The sequence below is a fragment of the Argentina anserina genome, chromosome 2 (assembly GCF_933775445.1).
Source record: "Argentina anserina chromosome 2, drPotAnse1.1, whole genome shotgun sequence".
In the NCBI taxonomy this organism is placed as follows: domain Eukaryota; kingdom Viridiplantae; phylum Streptophyta; class Magnoliopsida; order Rosales; family Rosaceae; genus Argentina; species Argentina anserina.
The window spans coordinates 5,675,588-5,694,524 of record NC_065873.1 but is presented as its reverse complement, the minus strand read 5'-3'; the positions used below and the strand labels follow the sequence as shown (position 1 = coordinate 5,694,524).

The window sequence follows — 18,937 nt, the reverse complement described above, 5'->3', positions numbered from 1 at the left end:
AAAAGTGATGAAGAATGCGGTTAGCTTAATATATGCATTTTGTTCTTCTTCTATGTAAGGGTTTGTCTGTTGTACATACATGTATGCTAAACACACACTTTTGTGTGGTGAATGAGGGGTTTGATAAAATACACAATGGGTGTGGGTGTGAGATTTGTGTTGGAAAGTGCTGCTGCATACTAATTTATGATTCAGTTAACGTGTACTCTACCCTTTTATATAATGTGCACTATCAAGATCCATCACCTTTCAACTACGTCGACATTCATCACCGAGCATAACCCAAACAAAATATTTTTTTTGTGCAAATTAATATTAATCACGTAACAAAGAGCCATATAAATTCAATCAAACCAAACATTTTGTTCGAATTTTAACCCTCTTAAACTCAATAGCTCACAGTTCTTGCTCTCAACAGAAACATGATAGATTTCAAAAACTATCATACCAAATTGATGGGACAAAACAAAACCTAAAACAAAGAAGAAGATCACTAGTAGAAAGGACACAGCTCAATATATAAGTATATAACTAACCAGAGTAGTCGGCTAGTCGCAAGTCCCTTCGTGCTATATCGTTGCTCACTTATTTTAGATACTCACAAATAAAATATATTATAGGATTGATTATTATACATACCCACCATATATTCTACGTGGCGTACACTCTTAATGTTATTTTCCATTTTTTACCGTGATTCTTTCTGATTAGTTCTTATATGTAAATAATTTTTTGTCATTTTCACCGCTTGTATGTTAATTATACCATGGCGTAATATGATTAGTTGGGTACACCACCATAGCAGTGTCACGTGGTGTGGCGGAAACACAGAATGTTCCGTTGATAAGATTTGAGCATCAGTATGATGTATACTATCTGTAATCCTTAGAGGTGGCTATAGGCGTGAGAGCACAGTTGGACAGATACGGTTGCACACTTGCATTTACCCGCAACTAGCAAAATAATTTAACGAGAAGTACGCCAACTGGAATGGTTCAGTTGATAAGGTTTGAGTATCAGTATGATGTATTCTATCTGTAATCTATAGAGGTGGCTGCAGGCGTGAGAGCACAGTTGGACAAATACGGTTGCACACTTGCATTTATCCGCAACCAGCAATTATTTATTCTCAACAACACCATCGGGCCAACCTGCTGTGCTTAGATCGACATTTAAAACAATCTACAGCCAGTTACAATTCCTAATAAGAAATAGGACATACGATTACGTACAGTACGTGTACGTATATGGCTCAAAAGATTTATTTCCTATAGTCAAGACTCAAGAGAACTGGATTTGGGTGACATGCAGATAATTAATGGGAGCTACATTTGAAGAAACAATGAAATACGTACAAAGAATCTCTCAAACGTTCCAAAAAAGGTACGCTTCAAAGTGCCCTAAGCCAGAGCATATGCACAAAGAGATAAAGATCGAGTAACCAAAAATATCAGGTGGGCTGATTTTGATCCTCTTCAACATTCGGAATGGTAGGCCGGTAAAAAAGAACGTGAGCACTCGATCATCAACCCTCACTAATAAAGTACACTAAGTAAGACTTGTAAAATTTAGTAATAATTTTACTGTTTGGTAACCTTTTCACCACTTATAGGTTTAGTATTTGAGATCAAACTATTATCTTTAACAAGTCTTTAATGTATTTTAGATTTTTTTTAGTGATAATTCATAACTAGTGCTGCGCGCAGCGTTCTTCGAATTTCAATATTAATTTTACTGAACATAGTAGTTAATTAAACATCTCTGTTTTTTCTTTCATTTCATACTGTCAAATTGGTTAGATATGAACTTAATACTAATCATGACAGAATCAAAGAGAATCCTATAATCTAATGATCGAATTACGGCAGAGAGTATTGCACAATTGTAGCCAAAGCAAAGTCTTGAATAATTGCATTATTTTTATTTATTTTTTAACTTTCAGATAAGGACGACTATCCAATACATTAATACCAATGTGTCCTCTAGATGCTTATAAAACGCCCTCAAACTATGACTAAGAGCCATACAGAAAAAAAAACCTGAAGCAGAACAAAATATGGGCGTCCGATCCATCATCATCTTCTATCTTCTGTTCGTAGTGGTAATCAATCATCATTATCTCACTAATTTAGCCTGATAGCTACTTTTAGATCATCAGTTTACTAATACCAATTAAACCGTAACTATGCACATTGCTTTACTCTCAGTATCATGCTTTAATAATTAGAAACTACTATAGAGTGCACACTACAATTTATGTATAAATGCGTGTGTAGACACATGAAATTTAATGAAGTAAATTATCTTCGTTAAATGATTAAATTGACCAAGAGCCCGACAAAATTGCACACGTGACCCAAAAGTTAACAAAGTTGGTGCGGATCCGAATAAAACTCGTGTCAGCACATAAACGAATGATCGTAATCAAAGCTACGTGATTTCGAAAATTGGATGTCATTGACGATTCGAAATGGTAATCGGACATTTGATTAAATTAATAAATTCTTTAACGGCTATAATTACATCAATTATTTTTCTGTTTAAATTAGTTATGTGAATGACTAATTTTGAATTAATCGGAAAATACATATTGATTTAATTATACAATTAAAGAAATTTATTATTTTAGTGTCATTAAAATATTCTACAAAATAGAAACCTTGACACTATAAATACCCCTTTCAACATGAAGAGAGGGAGGATTTTGATACTTGGAGAGAAGAAGAGAGGAAATCACTTAAGTAAGAATCACTCTCGACAAATCCCGAAGTCTCTTAAGTCCACGAAGATCATTAAGTCCACGAAGAATCATCAAGCGGCCAAATCGCTCGTTCTTCATCAAATCCAAATCCAACCTCAAGTCCACGAAGAATCATCAAGCGGCCAAATCGCTCGTTCTTCATCAAGCGGCCAAATCGCTCGTTCTTCATCAAATCAAATCCAAATCAAACTCAAATCCTCAAGATCAAGTGCATGTCACCCTTGAGCCAAATCACATACGGAGATAGAATCAGAGGAGTTCACCAAAGATTGTAACCCCACGCTTGATATTCAATAAATTACTTTTATTTGTACACGTGTCTGCATTCTTGTTTGTTTTCAGATTCTCGTTCTACAAATTGGCACGCCCAGTGGGACATTTTTGGCCTCTCATCTCTTTCTCCGAAGAAATTAAATCCGTTTGTGCGATGGCTTCCAAGAACAACCAAGTAGTTCGAACGAAGAAATCCAAGTCCACAACCGCGAGGTTAAGCAGAGAGGCCGAGCTGGTCAAGAAGTCCAAGCAAACATCCTCCTAATCAAAGAGTGAACCGATTGCCCTTGTCACCCGAAGCGTGGCTAGAGCTTAACCCACGACGTTCATGGCACTTTCTAGTAAGCCTCGTCAACCAGTCATCACCTTGGAGAGCTTGGGAGCAATAGAGCATGCCTTTCAAAGCGGGAAGAAGCAAGTGTCAAAGGAGAAGGAGCCAAGTGAGCAATCTCTTCTACCCGTTCATGGTGATGGCCCTATCCTAGAAGACATTTTCTCTGATGACGAATCAAGCACAGCATCATACCATGGAAGTCCCAAAGAAGATGGTGGAGAACGGACGAGGATGTTTTGAGACGAAAGTTGTTCCATATTTGTGGAAGCCTCTTCGCCGGAACTTGTCAAAAGAACACTTGCCGACAAAACAACCGAATGTCACTTCAATGGCCACAAGTTGTTAAGTTAGCTCCAAAGAAGACGAGAAGTCTACCTCCATTCTGTTTCATAAAGGAGGCGTGTGAACATAAAAAGACCAAAGAAGTTAAAGAATGTCCTGCTTCTAATGCCGATGATGAAGGATGGATATTGGTCACCCGAAGAAGAACTCGCAAAGGTATGATGTTAAATTCACCGATTGCCCAACCAAGCCATAAGAAATCACCTCCACGACGGGTGGAGAACGGACGAGGATGTTTTGAGACGAAAGTTGTTCCATATTTGTGGAAGCTTCTTCGCCGGAACTTGTCAAAAGAACACTTGCCGACAAAACAACCGAATGTCACTTCAATGGCCACAAGTTGTAAAGTTAGCTCCAAATAAGACGAGAAGCCTGAAGCAAGAAAAACAGGTGCAAGTCAAGTGTTAAAGAAGAATGAGGTGTTGAAACAATTGGAGAGTCTACCTTTCCAACTTAGCTTCTCTGACTTGATGCAAATGCCAAAATCAACGAGATGCGCACTTGTGGAGTTGCTTATCGACGTAGGAAAACACTCCACAAGCATGAAGGAATGTGGCGTGGGTGATGCATATTGTGATACCATTCACTTCACGGATGATGACCTCCAATTGAGCTCTAAGCCACATAATCGGCCTCTTTTTGTGACAGGGTACATGCGAGAGTGCAAGTTGAATCGCATGCTCATAGACGGAGGGTCATCAGTAAATATCATGCCCAAGTCAACCATGTCTCAACTCGGCATCAACGTTGATAAGTTATCAAGGAGCCGTCTCATGATCCAAGGTTTCAACCAAGGAGGACAAAGAGCGATAGGGATGATCAGACTAGACATGGACATTGGAGAGCTAAAATCAAACACCTTGTTCCATGTCATCGATGCCAAGACCTCGTACAACTTGTTGCTGGGACGACCATGGGTACATGAAAATGGCATCGTGCCATCCACTTTGCACCAATGCTTCAAGTTCTATCGCGGAGGTGTGAAAACCGTGGTTGGAGATACCAAACCTTTCACAGAAGCCGAATCATACTTTGCGGATTCTAAATTCTATACAGATAAGGAGTCAATGAAAGAAGTCCTCCTGGTCGGAGTACCCTCAATGGGGAAAGTCGCTAAAGTTAGGGAGAATAATGCCAAATCAAAAGACATTGAGCTTCATGGTGAAGTGTCGCAAAAAGTCTCATCTGAAGTGGCAAAATCGTCTGCAGAAAGAAAAGTCAGTAATGCCTTTCCGGTCCTTCACTATGTTCCGAAGTCTAGACGAAGGGAGGGGGAATCTCCATTTGCGGAGACAAAGTCACAAGAGTGGCCACAAAAATTAGAAGAGGATGATGTGAAATTGTTGAAGGAGGAGTCAACATTGCCATTAATAAAGGTGAGCAACCAAAATCCCACAAAGCAGCCATTAAGGGGGTTTGTCAAACCAATTCAAGGTAAGACGGAACATGGATCGATGCCCAAGAAAAGAACAAGCGAAGGGTTCGATCCTAACGCATACAAGCTGTTAGAAAAGGCCGGATACGACTTTGGTTCATCAAGCAAAAAGGACGACCAGACTGCAGCAAGGATGGCGCATGAGCTCGATGAGTCACAAAATAAATTAAGAGAGCAAGGGGCAACAATTGATTCTTCTAAAGCTGGTCTCGGTTTCACTTCAAGCAAGCCAATCAGAATTTCAAGAAGGAGGAGGGCGGAGCGAGCCAATGTGCAACATATCAGTGTCGAGGTAGTTGAAGAGAAGAGTCAAGAGGTTCAGTCAACCCCTCGCATTTCGTCGTTCGATCGCCTTCGTCCAAATTCCCGAAGAGCAACATCTGAACGTATTGAAGGATCAATCACAAGGATGTCGGTTTTTAACCGTGTGAACATGACAACAAGTAGAGGTTCAGTCTTCAATCGCATCGGTAGTACAACCACTCGGACTCCTGCATTTAAAAGGATGTCAAGTTCAGACAAAGATAAGAAAAAGTCAAACCTCATTCCGCGAAAACCCGCATTGGAAAGGATCCCAGCACCTAAGGAACGACAAATATGCAAGAGGAAAATGACTTGTTGTCAAGCGGAGAGCAAAGAAATCCGAAGTCTTGTCCTGTCACGTATGAAGAGGCATTTTGTTTTGGAAGTGGATTTCACGGATCAACTCAAAGTGAAGCAACATACCATCATATTCACTGGCCAAAAAGGAGATAGCAACCTCGATAATGACGGTGATGATGACATTGTCCAAACCTCTTATCATGTCACAGTGGCAGAAACAGATGCCGTAGAGGAAGACGATCATGAAGATTTTGAAATTGAACTAGACGAAGCTCTTCCAGAACTTGAAGACGGGGGGGCAAGCCACTATGGACGAACTTAAGGAGATTAACTTGGGAACAGAGGAAGACCCAAGACCTATTTTTGTGAGTGCGTCTTTAAGTTCTGAAGAAGAAAAAGAACATCTTGATCTGTTGCTTGAGTACAAAGATGTATTTGCTTGGACGTACAAAGAAATGCCCGGCCTAAATCCAAAAGTAGCAGTTCATCGACTTGTTGTCAAACCAGAGGCTCGGCCGACCAAGCAAACACAAAGACGCTTTCGAACAGAACTTATTCCTCATATTGAAGCAGAAGTTGATAAGTTGATTGCCGCAGGCTTCATTAGAGAGGTTCAGTATCCCAAGTGGATCGCAACATTGTTCCTGTCAAGAAGAAGAACGGACAATTCCGCGTTTGTGTAGATTTTCGTGATTTAAACGAGGCATGTCCAAAAGATGATTTCCCTCTACCAATCATAGAGCTCATGGTGGATGCAAAAACCGGGCATGAGGTTTTTTCATTCATGGACGGATCATCAGGTTACAACCAGATAAGGATGGCCTTAGAGGATGAGGAACTCACTGCATTTCGAACTCCCAAAGGAATTTATTGCTATAAGGTCATGCCATTCGGGTTAAAACATGTCGGTGCAACGTACCAACGCGCTATGCATAAAATTTTCGGTGACATGCTGCACAAGTATGTAGAATGCTATGTTGATGATTTGGTTGTCAAAACAAAGAAAAGAAGTGATCACCTGCAAGATCTACGAAGAGTGTTCGACAGGTTACGCAAGTACCAGTTAAAAATGAATCCTTTGAAATGTGCATTCGGCGTCAGTTTTGGAAAATTTCTTGGATTCATCGTGAAGCACCAAGGCATCGAGGTAGACCAATCCAAAATTAAAGCCATCCAGGAAATGCCAGAGCCAAGAAATTTGCGCGAGTTGAAAAGCCTCCAAGGACGACTTGCCTTCATCAGACGGTTCCCCGCTGCCAACCATTCAGTCGACTCATGAACAAAGATGTTCCATTTGTATGGGATGAAGCTTGTCGCAATGCCTTTGAGAGCATAAAGAAATACCTGGTGAATCTTCCGGTGTTGGGTGCACCTATCGCCGGGAAACCTCTTATCATTTACATCGCGGCTCAAGAGAGATCGCTAGGGGCCCTTCTTGCCCAAGAAAATGAAGCCAAAAAGGAGAAAGCCTTGTACTACTTAAGTCAGACCCTCACCGGACTTGAGCTGAATTATCCGCCGATAGAGAAGATGTGTCTTGCACTCGTCTTCGCCATTCAAAAGTTGAGGCATTACATGCAAGCTTACACAACTTGGTGGCGCGAGCCGATCCAGTTAAGTTCATATTATCTAAACCAGTTCTAACCGGACGCATGGCTAAGTGGGCGTTACTATTGAACAAATACGACATCGTATATGTGCCCGCTAAAGCAGTGAAATGACAGGTGTTGGCCGACTTCTTGGCAGACCACCCTATTCTAGCGGATTGGGAAATCTCAGATGAATTCCTGGATGAGGAAGTCTTTCTTGCAGAGGTCCTCCCTACTTGGAAGATGTTTTTTGATGGCTCATTTAGGGCAAACGGAGCAGGGGCTGGAGTTATCGTTGTCTCTCCACAAAAGCTGATATTGCCTTATTCTTTCACTCTTGGGGAATTGTGCTCTAACAATGTCGCAGAGTACCAATCCTTGATCATGGGATTGCAAACATCGTTAGAAATTAGAATCCAAAGTCTTGAAGTGTATGGAGACTCGAAGTTGGTGATTGATCAACTACTCACTAATTACGAGGTCAAGAAGGAAGATTTGGTACCTTATTTCTAACTCGCCACACAACTCTTGAAGGGCTTTGATAATGTTACACTCATACATGTGCCACGGAAAGAAAATCAAATGGCAGATGCATTGGCAAACTTGGCGACGACCTTGGCATTGTTTGGAGACGAAATTTTGGACATCCCATTTTGCCAAAGGTGGGTCGTGACAACAAAACCTTCACTCCAGTGTGTCAGTTCTCATGTAGTGTCAGTTCACACCATTGATGTTGAAGACTGGAGGCATCCTTTTATTGACTATCTTGAGCACAACAAACTTCCCGAAGATTCGAAGCAAAGGTGGAGCATCAAGCGACGAGCACCGTGCTTCCTCTACTTCAAAGCAACTTTATATCGGAGGTCATTTGACGGAGTACTCCTTCGATACTTGGGAAAAGATGAAGCAGTCAAAGCCATGGAAGAGGTTCATTCTGGAGTATGTGGAGCACATCAGTCAGGACCAAAATTACATTTTCAAGTAAGACAACTAGGGTATTACTGGCCCACCATGGTCAAGGATTGTATGGACTATGCACAGAAATGTCAAGCTTGTCAGTTTCATGTAAACTTCATTCATCAGCCACCTGAGCCGTTGCATCCGACAATTGCTTCGCACCCATTCGATGTCTGGGGAATGGATGCAATCGAACCCATCACTCTGAAATCACCGGCTGGTCATATGTAGATTTTGGCAGCCACAGATTCCTTCTCAAAGTGGGCAGAAGCGATACCGCTGAAAGAAATAAAGAAAGAAAATGTTGTGGACTTCATTACTGGAAGCATTATACAACGCTATGGTATACCGCGATGCATCATCACGGACAACGCCAAATACTTCTCGAATACCGCAACAAAAAATTTGACCAAGAAATTTCACTTCAGGCTTCACTTTTCTTCAATGTATAACGCTCCGGCAAATGGATTGGCAGAAGCATTCTATAAAACGCTATGTAACATTTTGAAGAAAACTGTCAGCAAGAAGCAGAGGGATTGGCATGAGAAATTGGGCGAAGCTCTCTGGGCTTACAGAACGACGTATCGGACAGCCACAAATGCTACACCTTATTCTCTCGTCTATGGTGTCGAAGCTGTGTTACCATTAGAGAAAAAATCCTGTCATTGAGAATCGCTTTGCAAGAAGGTCTCACAAATGAAGAAAATGTCAAGTTGCGCTTGCAAGAGTTAGAAGCTTTGGACGAAAAGAGGCTTGATGCACAACAACACCTGGAATGCTACCAAGCTCGGATGTCACACGCCTTCAACAAAGGTGTTCGACCACGGTCATTTCAAGTTGATGATTTAGTCCTTGCTGTTCGAAGTCCCATTATTATGACGCACAAGTATGGCTCCAAATTCAAGTCAAAGTGGGATGGTCCTTACGTCGTCAGAGAAGTTTACACCAATGGAGCTTACAAAATTGTGGCGGAAGACGGTTTGAGGATCGGTCCCATCAACGGCAAGTTCTTGAAGAAGTATTATGCTTGAAAATAAAAGAAAATGCTCCAAGTTCGCACGAGCCTAAACTGCACAAGACACACACACACACACACAAAAAGTACGTTCCAAGTCTGCACGAGCCTAAACTGCATAAGACACAGAAAAAAGTACAAAAAAAAACGTTCCACGCCTGCATGAGCTTAAACTGCACAAGGCACCCAAAAAAACTCTTGAACTACGTGATGACTTGATTCTTTCTTTAGAATGATACGTAGGCAGCTTAAGAATAACAATCTTAAGTTCAATCACATCAAAAAAAATATAAGGGTTTGATTGAAAAAAAAGAAGAAGAGATGAGCAAATCCTGATCATTCAAGTCAGCTGTCACATCTAGGTCAAACCCTTGAAGCTGCTCCAACGTTCTTCAAAACTGGCTTGTAACTTCTTTGCCTCTTCAATCTCTGTTGCAGTTAGTTCTGGAATCTCTCGGATTTGGCACTTTTTCTGTTATAAATCAACAAGTCATGCATCGTGAAGAAAAATGTCTGCATGTAGCAAGTCCAACATCTGCTCTAGAATCTGTTGTTCTTCCTTCAAGTTCTCAAGGGAATCAAGCATAGACTGACGTTGATCAAAAGTATTTTGCCAAATTTCTTAGGTTGTCGTGATCAAGCGAAGCCCTACAAACATCTGAACTTAGCAACTTGTCGCCTTACCTGGGCATTTGATAGCTGGCTACTTGACGATTCACTGCGTAAGTCCATTGAAAGACAGGAATTCAACTGCCACAGAATGAGCTTTAAAAGCGAATGGCCTGGTAAAAGAGGGATATACGGTTAAGGTGGCGCCATCATGTTACTCATCTTCGACATCGTCGAGGATAGTGATCGTCCCGTCCTTGAAACTCTTGAAAGCCGTCATGGTGAATGTGATGCGTAAAGCCTAACACGCTTTTGTTGACTGCCGTCAAGTCTATGAAGTGAGAGCAGTCAAGCGATTAGGTCATTTACGTTCTTCAAACTCTTGAAAGCCACCATGGTGAATGTGATGCGTAAAGCCTAACACGCTTTTGTTGACTGCTGTCAAGTCTATGAAATGAGAGCAATCAAGCGATTAGGTCGTTTACGTTCTTCAAATCCGTCAGAAATCAACGCATTTTGAAAGGAGTCGAATGGTTTGATTGACCGCAACACTCGAATTGTTGTCAAAATCTTACAAAAAAAAGGGTCAAAAGTCAGAAAAAAAAAGTCAAAAGTCAAAAAAAGAGTCAAAAGTCAGAGTAAAAAACGTCAAAAGTCAAAAGTAAAAAAACGTCAAAATTGGTATAAAAAAGTCAAAAAAATCAGACCAAAAAAACAACCAAAACTGATTGCACTGAAGCACAACCACACTGAATCATTCAATGATTCAATTATACATTTGATCCCTCCACGGCTCCTCTTCTGCCAAAACCATAAAAAACCATGCAGGGGCTTTTGAATACCATTGCTTCTGCTGCAACTACACCTCCGTCTTCACTTTCTCAAGACCCATTCCTGTGGCTAGCCTTGTGTCCACCGAGTGCTTGGTATGAAGGAAAAGACTTGTCACAAACAGAGCACTTGTAACTGAGCTTGAAGATTTCAAGTCCGTTTAAGATTGCATCGTTGTAATTAGTATACCTATCAATTTGGAGCGCAAAGAGTTCTAGAAAGAGGTTCACTTTCTTCTGGCTTCCAATCGGAGGAGGCATGTACAAAACGTAGTCTCTGTAAACTGGATTCCCATTTGCTCCCCTCCATCCGATGACATCTACAATTTCTTCTGCTGTTTGATTGGCCATAAAGATTTGAAACGATCGATCTCCATGTTTTGTAATACCAGATTCAAACTCACAAAAAATGGAGTCTCACCAGAGTACTCCGTAATTGTGTCGAAGTTGAGCTCGATGGTGATGTTCTGTGGTAGTACGCTAAGGTTTTTACTCCTTTGATCCAAATAACTTTCGTCGGAGCCTTCCCATGTCCGGTACATTCCAGTGTCATCGTTTGGAGAGACAGGGGCTGCCCCGACGTTGATTCGATACACCATCTCCAGAGCCGTGTTGTTTTCAATCGGATATGACCTTGCCATGGCTTCAATGAAATTAGGTGGCGGTGGAGACCGTGGAGTTGTAAATGAGGAAGCAGTATAATACAGACTGAACTCCTTGACCAGCGTGGACTAGTCGACGGAAGCGTCGGCTGTGATGGAGGCGTTGAAGTCTTTGAGAATAGTGAAGCCACCGACGGTGAAGGAGACTGCTGTGATCCATATAGACCAAGACGAGAAGTTTATGCCCTGTGTGAGTAATAGTATTTTGAATATGGAAGCATCGCTTGTGGAACGCACAAGTACATCAAATTGACGGGAGAATCAAGAGATATATATATTACCGAATGTGGCAGTTCAAATGATGACATTCAGATGGTTGAGAATGAATGCTAGGATTTGACAGAGAGCTTTGGTGATAGGGTATCTGGGACAGAGAATGGCATGCATGTGGAAGATGATTACTCAATATTCCACTATTTCTTTTCTATAACGTCGTGCTATATCATGATAGCATGTGATATTGTAAGTATTCGCAAAAGGAGAGGTGGCAGTGATATCAAGAACTTGTCCCATAAATGAATGGCTACAAAGTGCTCAAGTTGAACCTGATGTGATCACAATGTCATTTATACTGATCACCTCTCTTTTAAATGGAGTCCCAGGGAGTGGATTCTTGAGTCATGCAATAAATCTTTATTTAAGATATAAACCACCAATTGAAGAGCTTCATCAGTTTTTGAAATTTCAGCTGGAAAGATGGTCAGCCTTTCCAGGAATACTTACTCATTGTCTGCACCACTACTCACCAACTACAATATGATGGATCCATTAGTGCGTGTACCAATAGTCGAAGAAAGATTGATTGAATAAGTTACATCAAGATTCAAGATGCATCATTGCCATTAGTGTAGACCGAAAAAGAAAGCACAAGGGAAAACAACGTGCCAAGATAAAAGTTGTGGTACGAAAGAGACCTTTAAACAAGAAGGAATTTTTCCGGAAGAAGGATGATATTGTCACTGCCTATGACAAATCTTATTTGACAGTTTATGAACCTAAAGTGAATGAAGACTCGACTGCATATGTGGAGAAACATAAATTATGTTTCAATGTTGTTCTTAATGAGCATGTGTGCAATGATGAGAGCCTCAGAAGCTAGCTCCACAAATTCTCAAGATCAAGTACATACTTCAAGCTGCGTTTTCGGCACGCGACGACGACATGTCTGCAACACGACTTGAAGTGGGGACATTTGTAGACACATGAAATTTAATGAAGTAAATTATCTTCGTTAAATGATTAAATTGACCAAGAGCCTGACAAAATTGTACACGTGGCCCAAAAGTTAACAAAGTTGGTGCGGATCCGAATAAAACTCGTGTTAGCACATAAACGAATGATCGTAATCAAAGCTACGTGATTTCGAAAATTGGATGTCATTGACGATTCGAAATGGTAATCGGACATTTGATTAAATTAATAAATTCTTTAACGGCTATAATTACATCAATTATTTTTCTGTTTAAATTAGTTATGTGAATGACTAATTTTGAATTAATCGGAAAATACATATTGATTTAATTATACAATTAAAGAAATTTATTATTTTAGTGTCATTAAAATATTCTACAAAATAGAAACCTTGACACTATAAATACCCATTTCAACATGAAGAGATGAGGATTTTGAGACTTGGAGAAAAGAAGAGAGGAAATCACTTGAGTAAGAATCACTCTCGACAAATCCCGAAGTCTCTCAAGTCCACGAAGATCATCAAGTCCACGAAGAATCATCAAGCGGCCAAATCGCTCGTTCTTCATCAAATCCAAATCCAACCTCAAGTCCACGAAGAATCATCAAGCGGCCAAATCGCTCGTTCTTCATCAAATCCAAATCCAACCTCAAGTCCACGAAGAATCATCAAGCGGCCAAATCGCTCGTTCTTCATCAAATCCAAATCCAACCTCAAGTCCACGAAGAATCATCAAGCGGCCAAATCGTTCGTTTTTCATCAAATCCAATTCCAATCCAAACTCAAGTCCACGAAGAATCATCAAGCGGCCAAATCGCTCGTTCTTCATCAAATCAAACTCAAATCCTCAAGATCAAGTGCATGTCACCCTTGAGCCAAATCACATACGGAGATAGAATCAGAGGAGTTCACCAAAGATTGTAACCCCGCGCTTGATATTCAATAAATTACTTTTATTTGTACACGTGTCTGCATTCTTGTTTGTTTTCAGATTCTCGTTCTACAAGCGTGTGGCAAATTTATAGATATTCTTAATATTTTTTTCATTCAATAGCAAGCTAGATTGTCTCATTGAGAGGGCCACGTACTTAATTGAATTTGAATGATTTTAACTTGCTTTGCTGAGTGTCTTAATGCAAAAACTCATGCAGCTGCGATATCAGCGTCTTTAGTATTTCGAGTGTGAAGTTCTTGGACAACTTCAGTCTATATCCAGGCACATTATCAATAGTCAATACTATTCATATAACTTTGAATAGATTTATAACAAGATTTCATGATGGAAAGAACTTGAACTTCGATATATAATTGAACTAACTATGTACTAAAACGTCGATATTTTTTTCATTGAAATAGTTTCGTGAGGCCAACGGACCAGGGAATGTACTCAAACAGGAGAGAAAAGAAGAAAATGCGCCATACATGACTAGTTATGGAGCTAAAGAAGGCATACAAGAGGTTGAAGCTCCTTACATAACCGGATACATTTCCGCACAAGGCACCAAGGTCACAAAGGAAGTAGAAGTGCCTTACCTAACCGGATACAGATCCGCACAAGGCACCAAGGTCACAAAGGAAGTAGAAGCTCCTTACATAACGGGATACAAATCCGCACAAGACACGAAGGTCACGAAGGATGTAGAATCTCCTTACATAACCGGATACATTTCCGCACAAGGTACAAAGGCCACGAAGGAAGTAGATGCTCCTTACATAACCGGATACAGATCCGCACAAGGCACCAAGGTCACGAAGGAAGTAGAAGCTCCTTATATAACCGGATACATATCCGCACAAGGCACCAAGGTCACGAAGGAAGTTGAAGCTCCTTACATAACCGGATACATTTCCGCACAAGGCACAAAGGCCACGAAGGAAGTAGATGCTCCTTACATAACCAGATACAGATCCGCACAAGGCACCAAAGGTCACAAAGGAAGTAGAAGCTCCTTACATAACCGGATACATTTCCGCACAAGGCACCAAGGTCACAAAGGAGGTAGAAGCGCCTTACATAACAGGGTACATTTCCGCACAAGACACAAAGCGCAAGGAGGTGGAAGCGCCTTACATAACGGGATACATTTCTGCAAAAGACACAAAGGGAAAAATTGATGTAGAGGAGCCTTATATAACTGGATATATTTCTGCACAAGGCACAAAAGGGTACAAAAGAAGTAGATGCACCTTACATAACAGGATACATTTCTAAACAAGACACGAAGAACTGCGAACATCGGAAGCAAGTACACCCACCTTCCCAAAATGTGGTTTCTGGAATGGAGTCCGAGTCTCCAATGGGACGACATCATCATCATGATCATATGCATTCACATTCATCTTCTCCCATGGATCACACTGAGGCGCTCAAGCAAGGGTTTTTCACTTTCGAGGATTTCTACAAAGGGAATACACTGCCACTCAACTTTCCCAAACAAGAGCATTCTCGTTTCTTGCCTAAAGAAACAGCCGATTCCATTCCATTCTCAACATCACAGCTCCCACACCTTCTCCAGCTCTTCTCTACCCCACGCGACTCTCGTGACGGAAAACACATGGCTTGGACACTCGACCAGTGCGAGCTCAAACCCATTAAGGGAGAGACTAAGTTCTGTGCTACTTCCCTAGAATCTATGATGGACTTTGTTCAGCAAATCATTGGTTCAGGGGTGAACTTCAACATTCTCTCTACCACCCACCCAGAAACCTCTACTGCCATCACACAGAAGTACACTATCTTGGATGAGCCCAAACAAGTCTTGGCTTCAAAAATGGTCTTTTGCCACCCCGTGCCTTATCCTTATGCTGTTTTCTTCTGCCACCACTTTGAGAACGACACCAAGTTCTTCAAGGTTTCACTGGGAGGCGAGAATGGAGATAAGGTGGAAGCTGTAGCTGTCTGTCACATGGACACTTCTGATTGGGACCCTGACCATGATTTGTTTCGGTTGTTGGGAATCAAAGCCGGTGCTTCTTCACCAGTTTGCCATTTTTTTCCTGCAAATCATCTAGTTTGGATTCCTTCGTCACCACCAGCAGCAACCTTCTAAGCAGTTGATAATTCTGAACCCCAATCACCAGCATGTAATAGTTGTATGTCTCGTATCCATCTGCATGTCCAATAATGATTACTCACCATGCATGTTCTGGTACTGTAATCAATTAGGGTTTAATGTTTTCAATTATCAGTTGATTTTTCTTCGGGTTTGCTGCTTTAAAGAGATCTGAGTGTTGTGTAAAATGACCTCTAAGTACCTGGTGAACAAAGAAGTTGGAGCTTGTAATGAACTAATGATTTTATTCCTCAAACATCTTTTTTGGGTCGATCTTTTTCGTTATTTTTTTCCTTCAATTTCATCTTTATAGTCGTAACATGATCACATGCTTGGTCAACACAAAGATAAACTTAAGGAAGAAAGTAATCAAGCGAGAAACTTGACTTTGAGAAAGAAGAACTTCGATTCCTCTTTAATCAAAGTTATAACCAAAAACTATAATCTCAAACTCAAAGATATCATTAACACTATACCCCCTATTATAATTATTAATTTATACGTGATTCCATTGTTATTGATTACATTGATAGTTGTTAACATCCGTGGTGAGCACATATTACGTGCCTCGTACTCATCATGGTATAGAATAACCCGAATTTTTCGGAACTAATTATTGAGTATTTTCAATTTGTTAAATTTGTGAAATTAATTCAAAACGACAATTGGTGGTTCGCGACATTTCTAAACGAAAACGGAAACGTTCTCGGAACGTTTAATTATAAAACGTTACGTTTCCGCAACGTATATATCGACTTTTATTCCGTCACTCGGTTGTGAAAACTTCCTTCACGAAAGTTGTAGAGCTCGTCGATACGAGTTTGTGGACATGTCACGCGTTCGAATCGGACGTCGACGTGAAAGTTATTAACGATGGAAGTAGTTTCTGATTTTGGAAACGGGTATATATAGGTAATCAATGGAGCTAGGGTTTCCATTTCTGGAAACCCTCACCCCGCGCCTCCCTCTCTCTTTTCCCCTCTTTCTCTCTCTTCTCTCTCGCCTCTCCCCGATTTCTCTCCCTCTCTCTCTAACTTCACCGGCGATTTCGCCGACCGGCCCTCCGTGGACGACACCGCACAGCCCAGAAGCACCGCAAGACTCTCCGGTCCAAACCCCTAGCACGACGCAACCCCATTCGCCGTCGTGAAGCCGCGCTACGATCCTAGGCTTGCGCGAGTTGCCTCCGCCGTGCGAGCAGCCCTCCGCTGACGCAAGCACTCGACTCTCACCCCTCTCCACCCTCTGACACCGCAGGTCAGCGATTGCAACGCAACTCGAGCCGTGACAAGCCCTCCTCGAGGGATCGAGCACTGCCCACGATTCATCCCACTCCGACGAGGTACCAACGGCTCCACCGTACGATCTACGTAAGATTTGAAGTGATTGTTGTTATGTGTGATTGTGTGATTGAAGATTGTTGATTTTGGGTTGATTTTGGTGGAGATCGGAGGAAAAGGAGGAGGGTGGATCACCGCCGCCTTAGGCGCCGCGTGTGAGTGCGTGGGGCGGTGTGGAGACGGCCTTGGCCGTGTAGGAGTGGAGGGGGAAGAAAGGAAGATAAATGGGGCGGCGGTGGCGTGCTACGCGCCGGCTTTAGGCTCGGCGCATGGGCCCCACGCGCTGCCACAGTGAGTGGCGCGGTCGCCGCCCACGTGTGGCGGCACGTGAACAGTAATTTCAAACAGTAAATTGTAAATTTTATTTTTACGGCGGTGAATGTAAAAATGAGATTTACGTACAGTAAATGTAAATTTTATTTTACGTACGGTAAATGTAATTTTAATTTAAGTACTGTAAATGTAAATGTAAATTACTTTCAGTAAATGTAAAAAAGTAATTCCATAAGGGTAAATCAGTAATTAATATTTTACTGAGACAGTATTTACATTTGAATAGTATTCATACGTACAGAAATACGCAAACAGTATGTACACGTACAGGGATACGTAATTGATGTGTATTTGTACATAAATACTTGAATAATAACCCCGTGAACAGTAATTTCGTAAAACCAGAAATTGCTGAACAGTAACTTATTATTACTGTTTCGGCATTTAAGGTTTACGAAATGATTCTAAATTCTTTTCTTATCTTTTCAAGGTGATCAATAAATCAAGGAAATAAATTATCTTCGGAAATTGTGGAATTACGCTCGAGTTGATAAGGTGAGTAAAATCTCACATATTTACGAATATACCCTTGCGGAGATTCAAGATTTTTGCAAAATTTTTAAGAATGGAATATGACATGTATATGATATAGTGGATTATATATATATTGTATAAATGGTAAATAGGTACATATATATATATTTGTTTTTTGCTATATAATATACTGTTATGATTTTATCGTGATTATGTCATTTTGATGACGAGATTTATATGTCGAGCATGTCATTTAATTTGTACAATATGAGGTGATGATTATTGTATGTGGTTTTAACATGGTATTTGTTAAAACGTTTTGTCTTCGGACGTGATTTGATGTCTTCAGACGTGTTTATGTCTTCGGACGTGTTTGGCATGTCGGAACCTAGCATTTGGCCGGGCGAAAGTTACGATACAGTTAGAGCTCTAGTCTGTCTGCCGGAGTACTGCATGTGAGGTATTAGATGGGTTATCGGCTCATGAGTACTCATATTTTTGGATGTTGGGTAGCAGAAGGTTGTCCAATATCGGCGGTGTACTACGTGAGGGGTAACAGATGTGTACCAGCGTTTATTAGTACACGTATTATAAATGCATTTGGGTAACCATAAGGGTTGCCCAATTTCTCATGAGCACTTCATTTCATATTTTTTTGGGACAACCAGATGAGCCGTCCATTGACTCATGAGTGCATTTATATTTGTTGATTTGTGGATTTTCGTATATATTGACATGCGAGTTATATTTTCATTTTACTCATACGAGCTGCAAAGCTTACCGGGTTTGTGTTTACAATCCCGGTGCACCAATTCAATGGTGTAGGGAATAATTTCGCAAGTGTTGATTAGTGGAAATCGAGGGACAACTCTGAAGACTCGAAGTTGTTCATTATCCTACTTGTGGTAAGGTTTTTATTGTGGATTGTGTGAGAACTTGTGAGGATTTATTTGTGGGTTTTGTGAGAGATTGTGAGGATTATTACATTTCTATTTTTATGTAATGTTGGATTATAAATTTGGTTTGTAATAATTGGTTTGTCTGAGTTGTATTATGAACTCAGTAATGATCCGATGTGGCATTTAAAATGATTTCGATTCATTGAGATTGTTTTGGTGTTTCACGACTTTGAAAT

At 40.9% G+C, this 18,937-nt stretch overlaps 2 protein-coding genes across 3 annotated transcripts in view; one reads left to right on the top strand and one right to left on the bottom strand.

Annotated features, from left to right (window-relative positions):
* LOC126781941 (phosphatidylinositol 4-kinase alpha 1) overlaps window positions 1-18,937 on the bottom strand; it is a 90,298-nt gene that overhangs the window by 52,604 nt on the left and 18,757 nt on the right. The gene's annotated exons all lie outside the window — the stretch shown is intronic.
* Window positions 14,025-15,652, top strand: LOC126783844 (BURP domain-containing protein BNM2A-like). Its single transcript, XM_050509377.1, has 2 exons — window positions 14,025-14,624; window positions 14,759-15,652. Exons 1-2 carry the CDS (start codon window positions 14,025-14,027, stop codon window positions 15,650-15,652), a joined length of 1,494 nt encoding a protein of 497 aa, XP_050365334.1.